Source organism: Melospiza melodia, chromosome 15 (assembly GCF_035770615.1).
Source record: "Melospiza melodia melodia isolate bMelMel2 chromosome 15, bMelMel2.pri, whole genome shotgun sequence".
Taxonomy (NCBI): Eukaryota; Metazoa; Chordata; class Aves; order Passeriformes; family Passerellidae; genus Melospiza; species Melospiza melodia.
The window spans coordinates 15321243-15344934 of record NC_086208.1 but is presented as its reverse complement, the minus strand read 5'-3'; the positions used below and the strand labels follow the sequence as shown (position 1 = coordinate 15344934).

Below are 23692 nucleotides of genomic sequence, written 5' to 3'. Positions count from 1 at the left end.
TTAAAATACTGAATTCTGAATCCCACAAGCATATTAATATACTTCTATTTAAACACCCCATTTGGCTTTCCTGGCACAATGGGTAAAAATTCCTACCTTTTAAAAGAAAACGAGATTTTGATTCATAAATCCAGCTGCAATGTAATTTCTTTTCTCTTCTTTTTTTTTTTTAAAGTTCGTCTTTTGGGCCAAAAAGCTGAAGCATGACTGTTCCCATGGACATACTTCAAAGTCCCAGCAGATATACTCCTCCCTAAACACTGCAACTATTTCAAAATCCTTTTTATAAAAAAGGGAGTAATGTCCACAAGGGATCAAAGGGCATTCTACAGTCTGGCAATCGCCTTAGAAAAATGGCAGTGCTTCCATGAAATATGCCCTAAAATAATTTTGCAGCTTGGTATGTCCTAATTTCGAATTGGATGTTTATCTTGGAAAGGCTTCTATCTAACTTGTCCATAAAACAGCTCCACTTAGCTCTATGAGCCCTGTGAAAATGGAATCCAAAGCTGGCTATTAAGGGGGCCTGGAGATTGCTTCCATATGGCGTAACAGCATGGGAGTGGAGGGCTAAGGCCTACAGCAGGCGCTGCTTGGCTTGAGCTCCCCATCTATCCATGGACACTCATTGCATTACACCATAACATCTGGATTATTGCTTGTAATGTCCCTGGGAAATATCCACTTCCCATCAAAGCCTTTATCTATCTCGCTTGTTCTTTGAACATTTCAGTATTTAACATAGTCATGTTTGATGTGATGTACTCGCTGCTTTAGGAGCAAGGATTTTCCCTCCCCCTCCCGCTCCTTCCTTAGAGGAGGAAGAGGTATTTGATGTTAGTTCACAAAAAAAAAAATTAAAAAAATAAAAAACAGATGAAGTTTATTATCCACGTTACAATTTCTTTTAAAAACAAAGCATCCAGCTCTCTTCAAAGCTTCCAGGCTGAACACAAAAGACAGTTGTTATCACTCAGCTTTCAAATCAAACTTGGATTCTTTTCTTTTTTCATCCAGGCCAGTATTTCAAGGAGTCACTCAGTGTTGGGGACCTTCCTACCCCAGCTCTACAGCACACATAACCCCACCCTTGTAGCTGCTGACTTGACAGTTCAAAGGACTCTTGGGAGGTACCCAAACCAGCCTGGATCCCACACAGCCCCTGGAAAAATCAGCACCTGCACTCAATATTACTGAAACACATTGCAATGCACCAACCTTGACCTCCCAAAACAGGTGGCCCCGTGCACCCCCGTCTCTGGCTGTGCAGAGGGGTGTGCTGCTCTCCAGCTAACAGGACCTGCATGAGATCCAGCATCACTTGAGAGCATCCCACTGCAGAGTGGAGCCAAGATGTTTGCAACTGGTTCAGGGCACGGTGCTGACCTGCAGCAGCTCCTCACAGGCTCCATGAATCCCCTCCAGCTCCCCCACCTCTCCCAGTCCAGCCCTGCCACTGGCACAGGGCTCTCTCCAAACTGAGCATGGGAAGGCTGCTTGTCTCACACCCCTGCAAGACACAGCACATGAGGAATGCTTTGGGTTTCCTGGACATGCCCAGGTCGCCCCCACAGAGTCTGCTCAGCAGGTCTTGCACGTTTCCTGTGCCTCGCAGCACCAAAGAGCCCCTCTGTGCTTGCTCTGCAGCCACCTCTCCAGCCTCCCCAGGTATTTGGCAGGCTGTTCCTCTGACCACCCTGATGGAAATCCCAGTGAAACAGGCAGTGTCTCAGATTCCACTCACAGTTTCTGGAAGGAAGCACGTCTGGGGAAAATCAGATGTGTGGTAGACCCACAGACCCAGGCCTTCAATGAGTCAACTTTAGTGCTGCCTAGGGAAGTCTGCACGATGGAAAATGCCTCCCAGGTGATAAGAAAATGATATTGCCTTATTTATTTTAGACTTACCTCCTCTCTGATACCCCACACCTACTCATTTCAAACTGATTTACACAGAGCTAATTGATTCAACTTCACAGCCTCCCTCTGAGTTGGCAAAACTACTGCAGAGCAGAGCACAGAGGAGCACAGCCTTTAGTCCAACAGAGTCACTTGGGCAAAACAAGCACTGAAAAAAAACACTCCAAACCCTATTCCTTGCCACCAGCCAGCCTCTTGACCTGCCTTCACAATGAGACCAGAAAAACCAAAGCCCTGGTCCAAACTGGCCAGGAAATGAGGACACAACTGCTTAATCAGTGACAATTTTGAAGTGTTTTATCTATTCAGCTCTCCCTTTTGCTGTTACCTCCCAGGCTACCAATGCCTCCACACTTGGGTACTGCAGCTCCTCCCCTGCTGAACCTGAGCCCTTTCCAGCTGGGCTCCCACACTGGGTGCCAGGTCCTTCAGGCCTCTCCTGCTGTATTTTCCTGTAAACTCTCTGCTCACACTGTGGCTACATCCCAGACCCAAGCAAAGGTGCCTTGCCGAGGTACAGAAAAGTTGGCTGAAGCTGGGATCAGGCTACAGGGCTGGAAATTAGGAAGCACATGATTTATGGTGGAAGCTGGCACAGGTCCCAAGCACAAGGCATTGGACAAGCTTGCTTATTCCTTCCCCTCATCGTTTCTGAAATCAAGGTAGCCTTGAGACCACAATTTGAGGGTTGTCTCTAGATAAGCTAGAGCTCTGATTTTGGCTGGGCTCTGTGTGCAAATAAGCAGTAACACCATAAAGGTCACCTTTATGAGCAGTTCACTGCTGTAAAATGGATAAAAACTAGAACTAAAGACATCCCTCAAACAAGTCAGCCAGGAAAAAAAGAAACAGCAACAAAAAAAGCAGATAATAAACACTAAAATATCCAGAGATTCTTATTCCTTAGAACTAACTAGATGCTTTTTAAGTTTAATAACCCATGTCCACTGCAAAATTTAGAACTCTAACTCATCAGATAAGTAATCTCTGAAGCAAAAGTATGGCCCGGTCATAGAGCAGGATCCTGCCACAAAAGGACCAGAAGATGTTTTTTCTCCCAACTTAGAAAGGGAGAAAAATTTGCCCAAAAAGCATCCCATAGCTCTGAACAGAAAAATTAAAAATCAGTATTCACATCACCAAACTCAAAATCTTGATCCTGGTTTCAAAATGAATATAAAAGTTTCTCACATCACCTTTCAATTTTTTATCACTTCCTGGTTCTGGTTTAAAATAGAAGGATGAGCAGGTGGGCTATATTCTGCCTTCACAGAGCCAAGCACAGGAGCTGAACAAGAATGACAGAGCTTTGGAGGGGAAAGAACCAGCTCATTGACCCAGCTTCACAAAATCCTTTAGGAGCTCCAGTCTCCCTGATAACTCCATTTGTCCATAATCTCCCTCCATAGGCACCCAGCAAATCCCCTCTGGTGCATCAGGGCTGCTTTCAAATCTGTCTCTTTTCCTGACACACACATACATGCCCCAAGTTCAAACTTGTTTTTGAAGCAATAAAGAGATGCAGAAAAATTGTACATTTAAATGACACGGCGAGGTGGCCAAGTGTGAAGTGAGCCCATCTCTCCCATCCTTCATTTAAAAGGATGAGACAGGACAACAGAGAGCCTGCTGCAATCCCTGTGAAGAGGTCAACGTCAAAACTGGGCCACGTAATTTGCCATTTGAGAAAACAACAACACACAAATAGGAGGACTCTTCGGACCTCTCCTCATTAGGCAGAGAAACCGTTTCTGCAAGAGGCAGTTTCCCCTTGGGAAAGAGGAGAGGGCAGTGGAAAGGCAAGTGAACCAACACGAGATTGGCACCACGACGTGCGACCCCGTGGCGAGCGAGTCCCCGCGCTCCGCGCTGCCCACGGGGGATTGGGGGAGAGAGCCAAACACAATGAGGCAGACAAAAATGAAACCTAACAGCCCACATAGGAACACACACACAAAAAAAAGATAGGAGACTGAGGGATTTTCCCCTGCGATGAGATGCTTGAGGAGCCCTTGGGTCTGGCCAGCCTTTCAGCCAATTTATTCAATCAGCTTAAGCTATCCAGGTGGCAATTCCGTCGCTTTTGTTTCAGGACTGAACTGCTGCAGGTCAATCCAGCCCAAGCAGACCTGCTTATCTGCCTCCTGGATGTTCAACACTTAAAGGTTATTCAGCTGTACAAATGCAGGAAAGAGCGTGCAGGGCACTCAGGGTGAGACTCAAGCCACCCGGGACAAACAAGGGTAGTGAGCATCAGCCTGCTGGGCTCCAGCAGAGAGCTACCAACTCCCTCTGTGCCCCAGAAAGGAGAGCAGAACAGGGGGAGAGCATGTCAATACACAGATAAGAGTGAATACATTAATGCTGCCCAACAGCATCCTCTTCCCTTTGCAATGCCACCCTCCACGAGGAAAAGAAGAAAGCCACACTATAGAAACAGCTCCCACGGAGGACAATGCTGTTCTCAGCTCCCATGAAAAATGAGGGACCTGAATGCGCTGCCCCATGTCTGGGGAATCTGCGCAAATATGTAATGATTCCCTTCCAGCAGCAGAGAAAAATATATACTGTGTAATAATCAAGAGACACCTAAATCATGCAGTTCAACAGCTCTTGCTCCAAAATGATTTAAAAGACCATACTGAGTTGCTGGAATCCTTCCTGTATACTCCCTGTAATGACCATGAGGCTACTGGAGCTGGACTGGGGATCTTGTGCTGACATTGTTTTTGCTGCTGTCTGAAATGCAGCTTTTTCTCCAAAAACCAAGGGAGCTCAGAGAACACACATGAAGAGAGCACAGTACCCACAACAGCCCACGTGAGCCTTGCTGCCAGTCTGACATGGAGCTGCAACAGGTACCAATGCCATCAACATTTGGGGTAAATTTGGGAAGTCAGCAAGAATCCTGTGATTAATGTGAAAAGACTCATTTAGGACACTGATGTGCCAAATCTGCATTAAGACAACATAAAATGGTCAAATTAGAGGATAATCAGATTTCTTTCATGTAGGCAATACAGATTAAAAAACAGCTGTGAAAGTTATATTCATTTTGTCCATCCCTAAAATAAGTCATTTTCCCTGTATTTATAGAAGAGGAAAAGCTAAATATTACAATAGGGGTCAGCTGCAGTTCAGCACATTAAAAAAAAAAAAAAATCCCAGGAAAACTATTTCAAATAGAAAACTTTTATTTGCCTAAACCTGGAGAGAGGAAATTTAAATGTTGCTCAAATGGAAAGTATACTGTGTGTTCCTCCTGCAACACCCAACCAGAGTCAGCTCAGGAGCCAAAAACCAGACAAGCTTGTGTATCCATTACAGAGCTCTCTCCATTTCCCCTGCACTCCTTATTCCTGTATCTTTATCTCGTCCAGCAGCATTGTTTTCTACCCCATCATACTCTCTGGCTATTCTTCCATAACCTCTTGTGCCTTCCCTAGACACCTATATTCCCCATGCACACAATTTTTCTTCCCAGCCTTTATGTTCTGCCACAAACTGCTAGTACTGCTTCCACAGAGCAGAGTTTCCTAACTAAAGATGGTTATTGATGTACAGTACTAGTGTTTTAGTGCAGTAGCAGAATCAATAAACCAGGAAATACTGCTTTGTCAGATTTTTTCCAGCGCATGCTGGGAAATATTTTTTACTGCCTTTGGATGGTCACAGAGGTTTTCTTTAGAGATCACACTGGAGCATGAACTGTGTCTTCCCTAGGAAGAGCTGAAGCTCTCCTACCCTCTAGTGACTGGAACAGAACAGAGCACAGGGTTGAAGCTTTTTTCCTTTCAAACAATACTTTCATGTCTCCTAAATCAGCACCACGCTTCAGCATCTCTTAATTTTATTTTGAAAGGTGGTAAGGCACAAGACAGAGTCTTGAGAGCTGAAAGGCTGACAGCTAAAGATCCAAAAACATGTATGTAAAAATATTATACAAAATGCAATGAGATTTTGCGTAAAAGCAAAAAGGAAAACCAAACAAAAAAACCCTAAACAAATGGGAAAAAAAGGCACCCCAAAACTTCCAGCAGTAGCAACCGACACAGAATTTTGGCTATTCTGAAGAAAAAGAATCTGAGTTTAAAAACCCCAGTCCATTTCCCAGGTCCCAAAGCCAACCAGCATCCAGAGACAGCTGTGTGAAAAAGATGGGGATCAAGCAACACTGACCGAGCCATGGCACAGTAATTTCCAGAGTTTTAGTTAAAAACTGAAATGATAAGCTCTTCAGTTATTTCATCACTGTCTATCATGTGGCATTCAGGCATTCCTGGCAGCTCTCTGCTCCAAGCACTGCAAAATCCCTGCAATCAGAGCTCCAAAAGCTGTACTTTGCACTTCTTCTATTGACAAAAACATTCTTGCTGGCACAATACCTGAGATGGTTGGCTCCTCTACACAGCACACCACAGTTGTAATGAATAAAACAAGAGGAGGTTAATGATTCAATTTATTTAGGCACAAACCGATAGTTACAGAGGGAAAATATCATGAGAGCACACTCATCTTAAGAGCCAAATTCTGCTTTTCAGAGACTGAGACTGTACAGCTCTCAAGCTGGGTACTGGGGCTTGCAGTGTCTGTATCATTGTTATTTACTCAATAGCAAATTAAAGCTTTACAGAACACATAAAAAGCCACAGTCTGCTTCCTGAACAAGTTAAAATCTAATGCAAAAATGATACAGGAATATAAAAGTAATGGAAACCTGCAGGGATCCTACAGGAGACCAAGGGAAGCAAGCTAAACAGACATGTGGCATCACACAAATCTTGGAAATCCTGTTACAATGGAGGTAATGAAAACTCCCTGCTCAGCCTCCATCCCAAGAACAAAAGGAATTTCAAAACCCACAGGGGCAACTGGAAGAAATACTGCCTCACAAAATTCCACCCCTGGTGAGAGGCAGCCCCAAAGACAGACGGGGATCCAGGAGAGCCTCGTTCCGCTCCTGCACCAACCACCATCGGTGCATTCTGAAAAACTCAAACCCTCCACAGCTTCTCTCTTTTTTGGCTGAATTTACACCCCTTTCTTTTGTACATGAAGATTTTCTCTCTTTCTACAGCTCTTGGTGAATGGGATCTTACATTCACTTGCCACTAGATACTACCACGGCACCTACAATTAGCAAACAACAGGAATTTCCCATCTCGATGAATAGAAAAATCAAGAAAGCAAAGGTTACCACAGCCATCACATTGTGACAGGTTGCCTCTACACTTCTGAGTTTTCCTTTGTTTAGACTGTTTCAGAGGAGGGCACAGATTTTGGGAGGGGACCTTCATTTTCTTTAAGTAAAAAAAAAAAAAAGTATTACCTTGGATGAAGTTCTTTTCTTTCGACTTGACCATCTCTGTTCATGAGTCCCCATTATTGTACCAAAGAGAATCCAGGGAAAGGAAACGGGTAAGGAGTAAAATGGGGAAAGTGTTTAGCAAAATTATTCAAACAGAAGCTTGTCAAATGAGTTAGAAAAGCCTATTGCAAAATAGAGGGCTAAATCTACAACTACATCTCCATCTACCTTCCCTGCTTCATGGAACATAACAATCAACAAACTCAAAATACCTGCATTGCACCAAAAAAAAAAGAGGCAATAAAAAAAAAGTAATTGAGAATAAAAAGTGGAGGGACCCAGAGCCATTAGTAAGAAACATGGCTTATACTTTTGGTGCCATCTGGTTCTACAGTAAGCTAATTTAAAAAGGGGGAAAAAAATCATCTTGCTGTTAAGTGCTAATGTGGACAGAGCTATTTCACTGTTCTGACTCCTTTGGAAATGGCTGAGCAATCTGCATGTGAAATATGAGGGCTTAAAACATTGTCTTTTAAAAAAATTACAGTGTGCACCAGCTCTTCTATCATCTATACTCTGAATGTTAACTAAGCACCCAAGAGTACCAAAAGCTGCTATTTAAACCAATAAGCTTTGTCTCACTGGCTAGGTCCACTTTAGCCCAGGTTTTAATAATGATCCTAGAATTCCTGAGGTTCTGACTTTTTTGCTAAAGTAACTTTACATTTTTGCTTCACCCCTTCCTGCAATTCAGTAACACATGCCAACATGCTGATTGTAGAAGTGAGAGGGGAATTCACATTCCAAATAAAACCCATCTCATATTATAGACATATAAATATACCATTATTTTAAATATTGTCATTAAGCTTTCAAATAATCATACAGTGAGGTAAAATTAACTCTATCATTACTTTGTTATTAATTAAGGCTTTACAATTCTCAAAAAGGCATCTATTTGAAAAATAAATAACGAACAGCAGATATTCCACATTAGCTTCTTCTCAGTTTGCTTTCCAGCCCCTTGAAACATTTATGTTTCTATAAATAATCCCATTCAGGCTGGAATTCCATACCTATAATTCACTAAAGTGCTGTAAACAGCAAGTTTCATATTCAATTTTACAGAAAACTTGTAGAAATATTTTCTCTTAATATGCATTACACCTACTTAAAACTAGGTCTGGTTTTTAAGACAGTCCAAGTAACTGCCTGATCTTGGGTATTCTCCACCCTTTGCTGGCCAGGAGCAGGATTAGTTCATCAATATTTGTGTGCTGTACACACTGTAAAACACTAGGAGAAAACTTTACAATTAGAAGCAAAAAAGCCACGTGCAGGACCTGAAATTTTAAAAAAACTATCAGCTTCAGTTATGGTGTTCCCAGTCTCTGGGTTTCTAACATCACTAATCACCACATTCCTGCGTCAGGAGCCAAGTTCAATTAACTCGGTGAAGAAACTGTCAGTGGGAAGATCAGGGTTTTATAAGCAACCATCTCCTCTCAGCCTGGTGCTCCTCCAGACGACTGGGGCAGTTTAAGTCTTAACATCCAAGCTCAATTTTTAGATTTCACATGGGTAAGTTTTTTCATTGTTGCTTAAAAAAAAAAAAATGGAAATATAACAGCTTTTCTTCAGCCTGCCCATTGCAGTGCTGGGCACATACCCAGAGCACAGGGGGCGCTGCCACAGTGCACATCACAGTGACAAGACAGAAGCATCCAGCCACAAATGTCTGCACAACTTTAACCCAGCTAAATACAAGGCTTTTTTTTTTTTAAGTTATGCTCTATCTCGATTTCAATATTGAGTCTCAGAGGATGAAAATAAAGGTGGCATTTCCCAGTAAATCACATTATGCCAGCTCTTCTTTTCTCCCTCCTACAAATTCCAGCTATAAATTTGATTTCCTAAGCCACTTACATTTCTCTTGAAGTCTCCTTGCTTGACTGCTAGACTCAAGTTTAATACAATCACTCCCATGTCATCTTCTAAACTGTTGGGATCTTCCAGTTTTAAAACCTGTTCAGTAGTTCTACAAGGCAACAAAAAAAAAAAAAAAAAAAAAAAAAAAAAAAAAAAAGAAAAACAAAGAAGTTGTGCATTTATTGACTCCAGTTAACTCGAGTTGATTATTAAAGGTCAGGCTGAGCTGTGCAAATTTCAGCTTCTTGTCTGAAATTCCCAATATTGAGTTTAAATGTTAAAATGGGAAATCTGGAGAGTTCTTTCTTGGTTCTGACAAAATACACCCCTCTTTTAATAATGCAGCACAGTGTTCCTATAGCACTGCTCACTTCTCATAACTCTCCATATGCAGGTACATACTGAATTAAGTTACTACTACCTCCACTACACAGAAAAGAAGAGTGACAGGGAAACTCATCCAAGTGAATCTTCTAATATTAATGGTTTGTATTTGACTCCAGAGATATTTATTCTGCCTGCTTTTAATCCTCCTCCATGACTCTGTTCCCTTGCTGAAAACAGGAATGCTGGTATTTACCTGATGGCACTATCTCATGGACAAATTAACATTTCTAGAAATTCAGATACAACAGCCACGGGAGATACAACAGCCCCTGCACAGGGAGAACTCATTTTCCCCCAAAAAAAGTCATCGCACAGCAAGGGAGTATAAAAGAAACAACTAAAACTTGAATTCCTGGCTTCCAGCTCCACACTGAGCCCAAGCAGCAGCAGCAGCAGACAAAAGGCACAGGGCTTGCCTCGGCACTAAATCAGGGCCAGATGCAGCTGCTGCAGGCAGGGATGGATGAGGGGGAGGCTGGAAAAGGGGTGCTGGAAAAAACCTTCTCCCCCTCTTCCTTCTTCAGCCTTCACAAATTGTCCTGGTGTGGCTCTCCCTAAACAATGCTGCACACAGAAATTCTTAGTCCTAGAACTGGGCTCTGTCCAGGTTGGATTTGAATCCGCTGCATAATGCTGGATAAAAACGTGTGCAGAAGATTTACCTCAAGTGATTTCTCTTGAAATCCCCGCGCTTCTATCAAAAAATAAGTTTTCACAAATAGAAAAATTTCAAGCCAGAAAAAAAGCATTCTACCACTTCCCTCTGTTTCTCCATTAAGCTGCATTAATAACCTTTAATTAAATGAACTGTTACCTATTGAGTTCAAGTTCAGTGAGTGCCACGGATGCCGAACCCATGAAGTCTGAAGAGGTTAAATCACGATCGTACACCTGGTGGCAAAATAAGACAAATATTTCCAATTTTCACATCATAAGCCTGTTTTATCCCAGGCGATGAAAGAACAGATATTTTAAGCCCTTTCAGTTCAATTTTGTGTTTGAAAGATCAAAGCTTAGATATAATTCAGGGATCACTTTCCATCTCCCCGCTTTAATTTGTATTTTTAGCTAAATATTTAACCAGCATTTTGAAAGTATCTTCTTAATATTATGTAAACAGAGACATGTGTGCTGCTATGGATTGTGCCTGCTCCTTTATACTCCACACGACAGCATAATGAAACGCTGCACAAAAAATCAGGTACTTGTGCTTACAGATGTTTTAGCAATTAGTGCTCACAACTGGTAGCTTGTGGTTCTGGTAACTGTAATGTTACTCATAACCAGAAAAGGCTTTGCTACTTGTCACGGCTGCATCCCAGGTAATAATTCTGTGCAGCCCAGCCAAACTGCACTCCTAAAACGTGCTTCTGAAACTGCCCTTGGTTTCCCTGAGTTTGCACAAGCACGGGGGGAAAGAGAGAGAGGGGGAGAGAGAGAGCAGAATTCAGCTCCACGGCTTTAAACAGATCCAGTCAAGGAGTTTTATTTCAAACTAGGGTTTTTGCAGACGGAAAGCAAAACATGCAAGTAAAATCTGGGAAAGACATATGTGCATTTTAATTTGAAATTGCTGAAGCTCTTAAACTGGATTGTGTTTTATGCCGTGCTGCTGCAGGGAATAAAAATCAATATGTTTCTAAAGTTGAAAATAATTGCTTAAAAAAATATTGGGCAGACTTTCAAAAATCTGAGACCGAAACTTACCTTGATCCAGAGGTTTTGATCGAGGGTCTGTATGGGCAGCACAACAGTTTCATCCCAAACTGGGTTGAGGTTCTTGTAGACTACCTTACTTTTGTAAAGAGTTTTGCCATTCAGTTTAAACTTCACGTACGGGTCACTTGTACCTGTGATAATTAATTAAAAAATAGATTAGCATCAGCACCGTATGCAACTCCACAACCTTAAATTATATTTTCATAAAATAATTTTAAGCAGTTAATTGTAATTACAGATACATGTATTTCCTTAATTACCTATATAAAAATTGCTCATTCATACAGGAAACTTTCAGACAGAAGCAGAAAGCTGCCTGAAAGCAGGCAACAAAAAAAGCTTCTTTGTTTGCTTGATCTCTGTTGTTTTATTCTTAAGAATACTAATTGTTGTTTAACAACTCTGTTAAAATTTTAATTTGGTAAAAGAGCAAACAGAAGCAGCATTGAGGCACTATTTACAGGCCAACTAATGACAAGTGGAAGAGAGAAAATGTGATCCTGTGACTAGGAATATATTCAAAGGACCCAAACTCCAAAGCATCGTAACTGGGATAGGAGCTCCAAGGAAACCAGTAACAATAGCTAAAATACCCGTCAGGATTTCATCACTGGTGTCACTTTGCCAATTTACTTAAAACCCAATTTGAGGTTTCAGTGAAAAAAAATAGCAACGTTATTCATCAGCTCAGGATAAAAAGCACACAGAGAACAGACTCTGCAAAAACAAGCACTGTCCAGGTAACACGTTTTTAATCCAAGTGGCACAATTTGCCAGGGCAATAATGTCCCCTGTTTTTATGGAGCAGATGTCCATGGACAGAGCGTGAGGCTCGTGCCACTCGGCAGCAATAGACAGACTTGCATCTGTCAAAGGAAAACAGAAGAGGGAATCAACTTTTTATTATTGTTATTAAACTGGTGGCATCTGCACCAACACCAACCACCATGCAGGACACCGGGTAAGAGGGGGAACAAGGCACAGGGAGGATTTAACTAGAGGATGGTTGATTTAGTTATTCGTATAGACTTTGCAAAAAAAATCTTCACAGGCTGCAAATAAAAGGGAAAAATCAAACTGAGATATAGCAGCATCTACAATTAACTGAGCCTAGGTGCCATTCATCTGTCATATCCAGTTTTTTCTGTATTGTTCATGATATTTGGAATTAAACTTCCCTCCTAACAGTTGAATTTCATTAGAAGGGTAACAGCTAGGGTGGTGGTCCTGGCTGGCCCCAGCCTGCAGCAAGGACTGCTGGAGGAAAAGACTGATTTCTACAGCAGACTTCAGAGTCAGAAATAAACTGAACCTGTCCTCCCTGGTTCCCACTGGCCTGACAAACACATGGCAGTCCAGGATAACCCAGCCTAAGAGTAATACTCAGTCTTGCCAATGATTTGGTGCACCTGTGAGGATGTGAAAAATCCATATTTAAATATCCAAAGCTCTCATCAGTGTTATGTGAAGGCAGACTTAAACACAAGAAAAAACAACTATGTGTAAGCATCTATTTGGGATTACGCAGCGCTGTAAAGAACTGTGCTCCTGGGAGACAGACATATTTCTAAGAATTATAGAAAGTTTTTATTCTGCTTTAATTTCAAAAGGGAAGAGTTGTAGAACCTGGTCCATTCCGTGCATAAAGTGTGTTTCACTCCCAGAAGGAAAATATCAGTTGGCTTTCAAATACTGTCTGCAGCTGATCCTTTTTCTGAATAATAATTGTTGAAAAAAAAAAATCACTTTTTCTTTTTGGTTAAAAAAAAAGCTGCAGACTTCTTAAACAGAATTCTCTTTTTCTTCTCCTCTAAGAGAGACTAATAATAAGGGCCTGATGGAAAGCCAGGAAAGTCAGAGGGCAGCTTCTTATTGTTCCCAGTGGGTTAGGACTAGACCTTTCCCTACAAATTTCTCAGAACTATGAATATACTCTTAAACAAAGCATGCAGCTTAAAACCAGCACAATGTCCAGGAGTGGGAACACACAAATAGATCACAGCCCCACAGTGTGGGGGGGCAGCAGACCTCAGAAGATGCAGAATTAAAAAATAACAGCACTGAGCTCTTTGGTGTCACTTCCAAAAGATTTTAAAAGACCAAAAAAAAAAAGGCAAAAAATCCCCTGACTTTTATTTACAGGGTAAGCTGGACAAAGCAGCATAATTAAAAGTAAGAATAATAATAATGTCCACAACCTATTCTGTGCATGAAATAGCAACTGGCCAAGACAAGGAAAGCAAGTGATGAAATGAAAGCATGAAGAGACGATGGAGGCAGGTGGTTTATGGCCATAACTCATCTGCTTTTGGCACAGAAAACCCATGAAAAAGGACAAAACCTGAAAAGAGAGAGAAAAATAGGAGATACAGAATAAAAGCAAACAGCCAGCAAGTTCAATACCAACAAGCAGAAAACTCCAAGCCCTTTCTCTGAGGACGGGAAGCAAGAAGACTATAGCTAAGTAAGCCTCCCAATTGCATTATTGCTCTGAAAAGCTTTCCAGGTTGTTATACAGCAAAGGAAAATAAAAGGTGGGGGGGAGAGAGAGAAGGGCTGCCCAGCACTGCTCATGCAAGCCAGGCTTTAGCAATCATTCTCATGTATTTATTTTCAATAAACTCTTCCTTTATATTTACACGTATTTATATATATAGAAACATACATATATAAAATCAATTTAGGTAAAATGAATATATACATAAAATGAATATATGTAAAAGGATAATATATTTTGTTTACATAAAAATATATATCGTACATTAAAAAAAAAAAAAAAAGTGAGGGAGGGGGAAGCTATAATAAAAAGAGGCCTTTAATTAAATAAGATTGCCACTCTGGGATCAGGCCTTCATGCTTGTCAGCTTACTCTCAAAATAAACATCTCAAAGTGGGGCCTCAGTGGTGTCACTTACTCCAGCAAGGCAGCCTGGGTAATCCCTCGCTATCTTGACAGCTCCATAATGTTCCAGCGGCTTCACGGGTGAGCGGCGGCACCCGCGCCGCGGAAAATATTAATGCGGAGAATTAACGGCCAGAGAGAGGGGGACGGCGGCTTACAAAAGCCAAACAAGGCAAAGGTGTCAAGTTAGCACCGGTGTTAATTGTGAGGGAAAATAATTGTGGTGGGGAGTCCTGTGGTGCTCGCCTGTCGGGCTGTCACGGGGGTGACATCTCAACTAGGCGGGCGAAGGACGGGGTGGTGCAGCTGCCGCGGCCTGCAAACGGCCACCAGCAGCTGGATTGTCACCTGGGTGGGGGGACACAGAGCACCTGGGGGTTGGTGGGGGTCACTGGGGTGAAGCTGCTGGAGAAATGTCAGGATGGACATGGCAGCACAGGACCAACCAGTGGCAGGCCCTGGGGGCCAAGCAGCATGGGAGTACGGCTGCCGTGTCCTACAAACAGCAGGATGGCATCTCTGTGCCACTCAGCAGCTGGATTGTCACCTAGGTGGGGGGACACAGAGGACCTGGGAGGCGGTGGCGGTCACTGGGGTGAAGCTGGTGGTGAAATGTCAGGATGGACGTGGCACCATGGCCCACAGGGCCTGCCCCAGGTCGGTCCCAAGCGCGGCTGCCACGTTCTACAAACAGCAGGATGGCAGCTCCATGCTACCCAGCAGCTGGATTGTCACCTGGGTGGGGGGATAGAGAGGACCTGAGAAGTGGTGGTGGTCACTGGGGTGGAGCTGGGTGGCTGGTAGAGAAATGTCAGGATGGATGTGGCAGCAAGGGCCTACCCCCGGTCGGTCCCAAGCGGCACCAGAGCGCAGCTGCCACGTCCTATAAATGGCAGGATGGCAGCTCTGTGCCACCCAGCAGCTGGATTGTCACCTGGGTGAGGGGACACAGAGCACCTGGGGGTTAGTGGTGGTCACTGGGGTGAAGCTGGTGAAGAAAAGTCAGGATAGAAGTGGCACCATGGCCCCCAAGGCTGCCCCAGGCTGGTCCCAAGATGCTGATGTAGCTCTCTGCTCACAGCGTCTGGTTCTGGTTTCCTTTAAGACACCTCAGATTGCATCCAGGTGACCAAAATAGTTGACAGGGAATGAGAAATAAGCCAGGTGGGCAAGCCTCTCCTGATGGGATGAACAGCACAGACTGCAAATTACTGACTGCATTTGAATTCAGGGCTTGAAGCCTTCTGGATTCAAGCTCAGAAAGATGTCTGGGTCTATTAAAAGCTATTTATAAGAGACAATCTACAATCTAGGCAGAAAAACATAACTTTTTTTGAAAAGAGCCTGGTGATGTTAGAGATGAACCAGTCTAAAAAAAGGGTTTTTTGTTTATAATCTTCTTTTAACTGTGACAGAAATGGATAATTTACTGAAAAAGCCAGACCAATTAAAAAAAATGCTTTTTAGCATCCATTTCCTAGTGAAGGCAACTGAATCAACAACTTTGAAGCAAGTGCATGAAGGCTCTTCTGAAAGCAAGGTCTCACTCACATCAGTAGCAGTATCAACAGGGGAATGGGTTATTGTTAAAGCCAGTTGAGAATTTTGCCCCCAAAAAATATCTCTCTGGTGGGAAAATCAAGGTGCTCTGAGGCTAATTTGTATATTGTACAGTGAAACAAGTAGATGGCTCACACCATAAAATATATGGACAAAATATATATAAAAATACATGATAATCTACTTCTCAGCCTAAAGCAAACCAAATAAAGGGTTAAAATGAAAGCTGACCTCTTAAAAAAAATCATTCATCATCTAGGCCTCTTCCCCCATGAGAGAAAAAAACATTCATCTTGACAGTGATGCTCCTTGGAATTCCTTTGCATAATACCAATATAATTTCTATTTTCTTCCACTAGCACTAAAAAGCAATGAGTACAGGCAGACCAGCCATCACCTAAAACTGAGAAATTTTCAGTGAGCAAAAAGTTGCTGGGACAGAGCAGCAGGAGAGGGTTTAGTAGCCCAAGAAGCTAAACTGTTAAAGGTGTTTTTAAATGGATACTGCTGCCCTCTAGCAGCTACCGAGAGGTGGATCACATCCACTGCTTCAGAACGAGGGAAAAAATAACCCAACAAACCCAGAAGACCCAATATAATTTCAAGCCACACACTGTTTTATGAGAGCAAACTTACTGGAAATGTAGCATATGAAACAAGTCTCGTTCCATAAATAAATAAATAAAAATGACCACCAAATTGCCTTAAAATCTTGAAAAAATCAAAGCGCAGTGTGAAATATAACCTAGACCATCTTAAGTTTTGGTTAAAAAACTAAATTTTAATCTGAAGAAGGAAATTAAGGATTTATTTTATAGGCATGTAAAGAATAAATATCTGAAAATCTTCCTAGAAATAGAATTACTGGAGTTATTTACGACAAGGAGTAAAAGACATTCTAAAATAGAACACACATTTTTCTTTTTAAGTGGAAAACCACTACATCCTTGCAGAGAAACAGCCGAGATCAAGGCTTAAAGGGGAAATCAGAAAAAAAAAAAGTATTCTGCTGGCAGGAAATTCAGGTGATTTTGGAAAGTTTTGTCCCCAGCTAGTTTTACGTGGCCAGATGGAAATGAAACATTGCTTGGAAACAAGCAGTCCCAATAGGTTCCCCAAGGGAAAATAAAACCAACCAGAAAAAGAAAAATACACACAAACCTAAAAAAAAAGTTCTAACACAAAAAATCCAATAAACCAAAAAGACCAGAGAAGTGTGAAGAAAGTGTGCAAACAGTTTAAGGGAAGGTGAAGGAGGGGAAAAATTGCCTGAACTTAATAGAATGAAAGATGCAGACATAGCACTTTCTATTCAAGACACTTCAGAAACACCAAAAAAAAAAGTGAAGGGATTGATGTGACAAACATTAGGAACATGTGACATAAAGCACAGAATTGTATTTAGTAAGAATTAGTCCAACTGAACACTGCTTTAGGCACGGGCAGAGGCTCCAAGAGCTCCCTGGAGCTTTCTCTTCTGCTAAACAACCCCAACTCAGCCTTTGTTTCTTGTATTCTGAATCTTCACCCAAATAAAAATCTTCTTACAAGGTCCAGAAAGATGCAGGGTTAGCAGGCAGGTGTCCCCCAAGACTCAGCTCTGACAACTGATGGAGCTAGAACAGTTTAAGAAATCTATTTTTTAAACTATAATTCTGACACAAGAAGAGTCACAGGGTGTTCTTTGGGCCCAAATATTCTCTTCCTATGCTGTCATTCCAACATTTCCTAAATTAACATTACAAGAATGGAAAGACATAGAAACTGCTTTTGTTTGAACTCCTTCCGTTTTTCTGAGGTTCCTATATCAGTGCATTCCTTTCCCACACCAGTGCAGGCAGGATGCTCACAGGGATCACTGTGCCCAAGGGCAAAGTTTCAGGCACTTTGCACTTCCAGAAACTGGGCTTGGCACAGACAGACACTCCCAGCACAAGCCCTCGTTCACATACAAAAAAAAAAAAAATCCAAAAAACATCCAGAGAAAACATCCAGACGAGTGCTCAGCACCATCCAAACTCTCAGCATTTGTAAATTAGCCATGATTACGCCTTTCAAAACGAAGTGTGAGAAGTTGCCTAATACATGGCAATAATTAATAAATCTGAAGGCCTAATGATCTAATTGCAGATACCCTGAAAACAGAGAAAGTCTAAATTAATCAGCATGTTTGCAGAGAGCAATTCAGCCTAATTGCTCTGAGCATTTGCTTTCCAAACAATTACTTGCTCTAAGCTGACAAATACCCAGCAGAGCACACACACATCTCTTCCTCTAGCACTCTGGTATCAGCACAGACCCAGGCAGTGAAACACAGAATGATAAAACACCCTGAGTTTGGTAAAACCCACTGGGACCACCAAGGTCTAACTCCTGGATAGCCCAGAGCTACGAGTGGTGGGTTCCTGCAGGCTCACTGCTGCTGGAAGTTAAAAGTGCATGTTATTCTACAAGTTTCTTTCCTTTTATTTTGTCCTTGGGAGGCTGATCTCTGGCACAGCTCACAGGGAGCCCCCCAGGACGCTGTGGCAGTGGGGGCTGTGAGATGTGAGAGCAGAGGATGCTGTGCTGAGGACAAGGAAAGCATGATGCACCCATGGAGGTGTTGCATCTCCTCCCCTTGCTCCCTTCACACTGCCTCCATCATGAGAGGAAAACCAAAGTGCAGCAACAGGAAACCAATGAAACCTGAAAGGAAGAAACAGAGATGGGGCACAAAGGTCCCGTAAAAAAGATCTACAAAACACAAAACCAGGTAGAAAAGAGACACACACACAAAGTTCAGGTTGGAACATGTGGTTAAAGGGGAAAGAAAAAGAAAAAAGACACCAAGCACTGTGTCTCTTGTAACTGCACTGTTTAACAGATGAAAAATGAACTTTAAGAGCACAGGATTTGGAAATGGGAGGGGCTTCTCACCCTCACAGACACTCAAAGCCCAGTTTCTGTTTATTCTTACAACAGCAGAGCTGGGTTTGCCACCTGAAGGAAGGCAGCCCTTCCTTGCAGCTGTGGCATCCCTTTGTTCACTGCTCTGGAAGGGTGACTCCACCAGGAGCAACATGCACAGCCAGAGCATCCCAGTGCCAAAGGGGAGCGGGACCCTGGAGGTTTCTTCAGGTTGACCCAAACAACCACAAGGCATCACCCTGCCCTGTGAAGGTGAACCAGCAGGTGGAAATGGGATCCAGCCTCTCCCAGCTCAAAGCATGAAGATGGACTCCACAAAACAAGGGTCAACAAGGCCCTGAAACCACTAAGGGTGAGACAAGATGCCAACACTTAGAGCACCAGTGATATTTTTAATGCCAAATGAGATACAGAATAATCATCTCTCTGTTCTGCCAAGTTGCTGCAGTCCTCCACAGCTTTTTCATCAAAAAAATACATTTCTGCTTTCAATACTTGCAGTATTGAAACTACACAAATGCAAACTCCTTGCCATCACTGAAACACATCTAGTAATAATAATGCCATAGAAAATACATTAAAAAATCAAACTTCTGGTGCTGTGTATGTACACACACACATAACCTTCAACGTTTGGCTCAGACCCTACAAGAAATATAAATGTAGGAACCATGGACTGCCTAACATGGGCCCCAAAGGTGCACAGAGGTAACATGCCAAATTTACCATCTGCTTAGGCAGTTTCTGCTCTGTGACTGGGTGAGACTGTAAGCAAGTAAATCAGACTCCAAGCAAGCTGAGGACCAACAGGTAACACCTCTCTCATCCTGCATCCCTAGACAAGACACTGATTTACACCCAAAAAAGAGGGTTTTGGAGCTTCTCTACTTTCCACCAGAACTAAGATCCTGCTCTAGCAGCACTTGGATTCCTTGGCTGGGGCACATATGTTGGGTGTTGCTGTACAGAGGCTTTTTCTTTCACTTACCCTTCAAAAAATAGATAAAAGAGGAGAAGGCGGCACTGAAACTGATTTATTTTTCTTTTCTACATTGTTGTGCAATTTAGAGGAAGCACATGCATCTCTGAACCAGTGTCCTGGGCTGATGCAGCCCCTCAATAGAGAGCAGTACAAGGAGAGGAGTTGCAGAAAGTCAGGGACTAGAAAGACACAAGAGACAGATGAAAAGCAATGCAAGAAGTAAAAAGTGATGGAAAAAATAGGAAAGAGCAGATGTTAATAGGATTAATATTATGAAGAGGAAAAAAAAAGTAATGAAAATCTGGTAAAGTGAAGGAGGAATTTATATCACACCAAAGGGAACATATCCTGGAAATAGTAGTGAGGCAACAAGTCAGGAAAAAATACTGGGAAAGTTGGAAAAAAGTGAAGTCTGCAGTTTTAAGTGGAACTCCTGCTCGCCTTTGCTTGGCCAAGCATAATTATTCGCAATTAATAACTTAAGCGTATAATGAGTAAATTCAGGGAATTTGTGAATTTGATGAGTAGTGCCAGGATGGTTTTTAGCAATAGCTAAAATGTCAGAAATATCCAATGTCAGAGATATCTCTCCTTGGTCACAGAGCTTAGATTTATTTTTACATTTACACACAGATAAATACTTACACTGGGACAAAACAGAGGCAGAAACAGACTGAACACGAGCACAAGAGACTTTACTCAGCTGCCAGGAGAGGGCATCACCCACCCACACTGCAGCCTCTAAGCCTGAGCTATTTAAACTGTTGTAAAATAAAATTATGGGGGAAAGTGCAAACATGAGAAGAAGGCAGGACACCAATCTTAAATACCATTTCCTTTATCTTTATGTAGATAAAGAAACTCCTTCAAAAAATATAAACTGATTGGTTTGACGACTGCTTTGAGATTTTTTTCCCAGATAAATCGCAGATTGCATACTAAATGAAAATTAAAATTTAGGAAAACGACAAGACTTATTTTAAAACTTATTTAGGCTAAAGATGCGGGGGCATAAACTCTCCACTCAGCGTGTGTGAATATTTTGCCAAAGTCAAATTATTCAGAGTGTACTGATACAGCCCAGCAGAGCAGCTCTAACCAGCAGCAGGGTGGGGGGAGAGGAGGGAAGTCTCACACTGCCAGCCCACAAGTTATCTCTGGGGCTTTCTCACACTGAAGAGATGAGCAGAGCTGACAACCTCCCACTTTCAAAGGCACGTTGAGAAAGCCCAGTGGCTGCAGGTCAAGCCCCGGCATCACACAAAGATGTCACATAACCAGAGTGACAGCAGAGGCCTGCAATGATGGGCACCCACTGTGGGCTTTTTATTTTTTTAAGGAGCCACCACTGCAGCATGGTGGTGACTGATGAATAATCATTAGGGCTCTGTTTCCTCCCCTCCTGCTGCCTGTGCAATAAAAAGCAGCAGTTTTACTAAAGGAAGCATCCCCTCACATATTCAGTTTACTAAATGAGAGGTCATTTGCCACAAAGCAACAGAGACTCATCAAAAGGGATTTTTCCCCCCTTATGTTGTTTTCCTGTGCTGTCCAATGCCTTACTAAGACAAGCATTTGCTTTCTTACACAACAAAACACAGCCTAGAGCAAAGTATGCTCTGTCTTCTCTAGAAATACTACTTTGCTGGAATTGCTCATTTCCAGCATCTTTTTCCTAGGAGCAGTTGGATGTGTCCTGGCTTGTGCAGCCTGCCAGTAAAATCTGATGAACTGCTACACTGTTAGGAAATTCAGGCTTTTATATAACCACAAAGATCTTAATCTAAGTACTGGTTCACTGGTTCACTTCTTCCAAAAACTGGTAGGAAAAGCAAGCATACACTCAACCAAAAGTTACTGTTTTGGGAAGCCATGAAAAACCAATATGGAAAAAGTTAACTGAGATATCAGACAACAGAAATCCCAATGAGCGCCTCATGTGAAATCAGACAGGTCCCTCCAGGTGCAAACCTTCAACCTTCACAGGCCTTTAGGCTGTGCAAGCTAATTTTGTTTAAAACCAAATGAATTAAAGCCCATGGCTTCACCTCAAAAGAAGCTGCTCAGACATTTTGCAAGACAGAACTACCAGAACTGTTTCCACATGCAGGAAAAAAAAAAATATGAAATCAAGCCTGGATGCACGGAAGAGCTCTCTGACAGCTTCAGATGGAAGGTCCTGCCACAGCTGCTGCCTCAGGGTCCTACAGGCTGCACAGAGCCTCTGGCAGGGCAGCTCTCCCTCCACAGCAAGTGACTGGCTGCTCACAAGTATTTCTACTCCCTCTTTCAAAATCCTGAATAAAAGCCAGGTTAAGGGAAGGCATTTTCACACTTTTTTCCAGGAATTCCCCAAATATTTTTACAATTTCTTTGATATGTCATTTGAGGGTGGTTTTGGGTTTTTAGGATGCTGTCATTGCTCAGTCACAGGCCAGGTTAGAGAGGATTGTTGGCCTACAGATGTGCTCCTGTGGTTCCTCCTTTTATCAACATCTTTGCAGATAACCCCAAAAGCACTCCTAAGAGCAGCTCTATCATTTAATGAACCTCCAATTATTCCTTGGAGGTTTTTTTCAAGCTCAAATAGAATTCTTGCAGCTCCTGAATGGGTCCAGGTGCTAAGGGCAGCCAAGAAGGAGCTTTGCAGCTGCACAGGCAGAGGGCAGCTCCCTCCCCTGAGTTTCCAGGGTGGATAAACCCAACCTCTGAGTGCTCTGACCTACAGGAGAGACACAGAGGCCACAGCTCCTTGCACCGCTGATAGGCAGCCAGCTTGCTGCCCAACAGATCAGTGATAAAGGAGTGAACAAAGTGATAAAGTGTGAGAATTCTGCAGGAAGCCAGAGGGAAGGTGGGGCTCACCACAACGATCCCTGATAACCAGGTTCCTGCCTTCCTTCAGGTGGATGGTCAGCAGGTAGGCAAAGGGGCTGGGCAGCTCACTCAGGCAGTCGTTGGCTTCCTCCAGAGCCTAAGGAGAACAAAGGAATCTGTCACACACCTCTGGAAGCACATCATAAACCAGGCAGGTGTGCTCCTAGTGCTGCTGCAGAGATAAAGTTCTGCTCTGTCCTTAGGGCAATCCTTGACAGAAAGAAAAAGTAAAAGAAAAAAAAGAGGGAAAAGAAAAAAATATTTCTTTCCCAGGCTTTCCTTCCCTAGGCAAGTAGCTAAGTATCAGCATCAAATATGTTCAACAAAGCAAGGATTTTACCTGAAAATGAGTGGTGATATAACAATCACAAATGCATGCACAGGCTTTCCAAATCCTTTCAGCACATTTTTTTCTGACCTGTTTCTTGTGCATTCAGAGCATCTCTCAAGTTGGAAGAGACCCTCAAAGTCCTTTGTATCCACCTGATAAGCTCAGGAGGAAGAACAGATCTCACAGAGCTGCTGAGAGGAGAGCACAGCACTTCTTTGTGCAGCTCCAAAAGAGAGAAGGCCAGGGGCAGGCAGTGCTGGTTGTGAGCTTTAGCAGAAGCAAACTCGAGAGCATTTCTGCTCCTCAGAGGTGCTGCCACAGGGTTACACAGCTCAGCATCATCCTCCAGCTGGAACACTTGCTGAAAACAGCTCTGGACAGCACTTGAGAGGTTATCAGAGGGCAAAGGTAGAGAAGTTCATCCACAAAGCAAACATGTTTTACATGAGAATAACATGTCAGAACTGCCAGTGCCTCTTCACACTGCCCCAAAACTGATTTCACTATCTGTCAAAGCCTACAGTTGTGTTACTTCTTGTATTTACTTTAATCTGGCTTGTTCCTACACTGTTATTTGAGTATTTATGCTGCTGCTCTCACCAGTTACCAGTACAATATAGATATTATAGAGTTCTTCAAAAAATCCAGAACATTTGGGTTTATTAAAACATTAACAACCACTTTAAACTACTAAAAACCAAAAAAAACCCACCACTAAATAAACAAATCCCCCACAAACTGAAACACCCCCACAAAAAAAACCTCAACACACTCTGGGCAAATCTCCAGATAGGCTCTTCACCAGATGAGTTTTTGAATTTGTAAGAAGCAAAGAACCTAAATCTAAAATAAATTTTGTTCCTGATC

General features: G+C 42.6%; 1 protein-coding gene across 2 annotated transcripts in view; it reads right to left on the bottom strand.

Annotated features, from left to right (window-relative positions):
- Positions 1-23692, bottom strand: part of MCTP2 (multiple C2 and transmembrane domain containing 2) — a 118504-nt gene that overhangs the window by 72548 nt on the left and 22264 nt on the right. For both annotated transcript variants that reach the window (XM_063169902.1, XM_063169901.1), the window contains exons 5-9: positions 22483-22591; positions 11252-11394; positions 10359-10435; positions 9155-9266; positions 7250-7285 (exon numbers count right to left, since the gene is read on the bottom strand). In XM_063169902.1, the coding sequence (XP_063025972.1) occupies positions 7250-7285; positions 9155-9266; positions 10359-10435; positions 11252-11394; positions 22483-22591 (477 nt within the window). The remainder of the gene's footprint in view (positions 1-7249; positions 7286-9154; positions 9267-10358; positions 10436-11251; positions 11395-22482; positions 22592-23692) is intronic.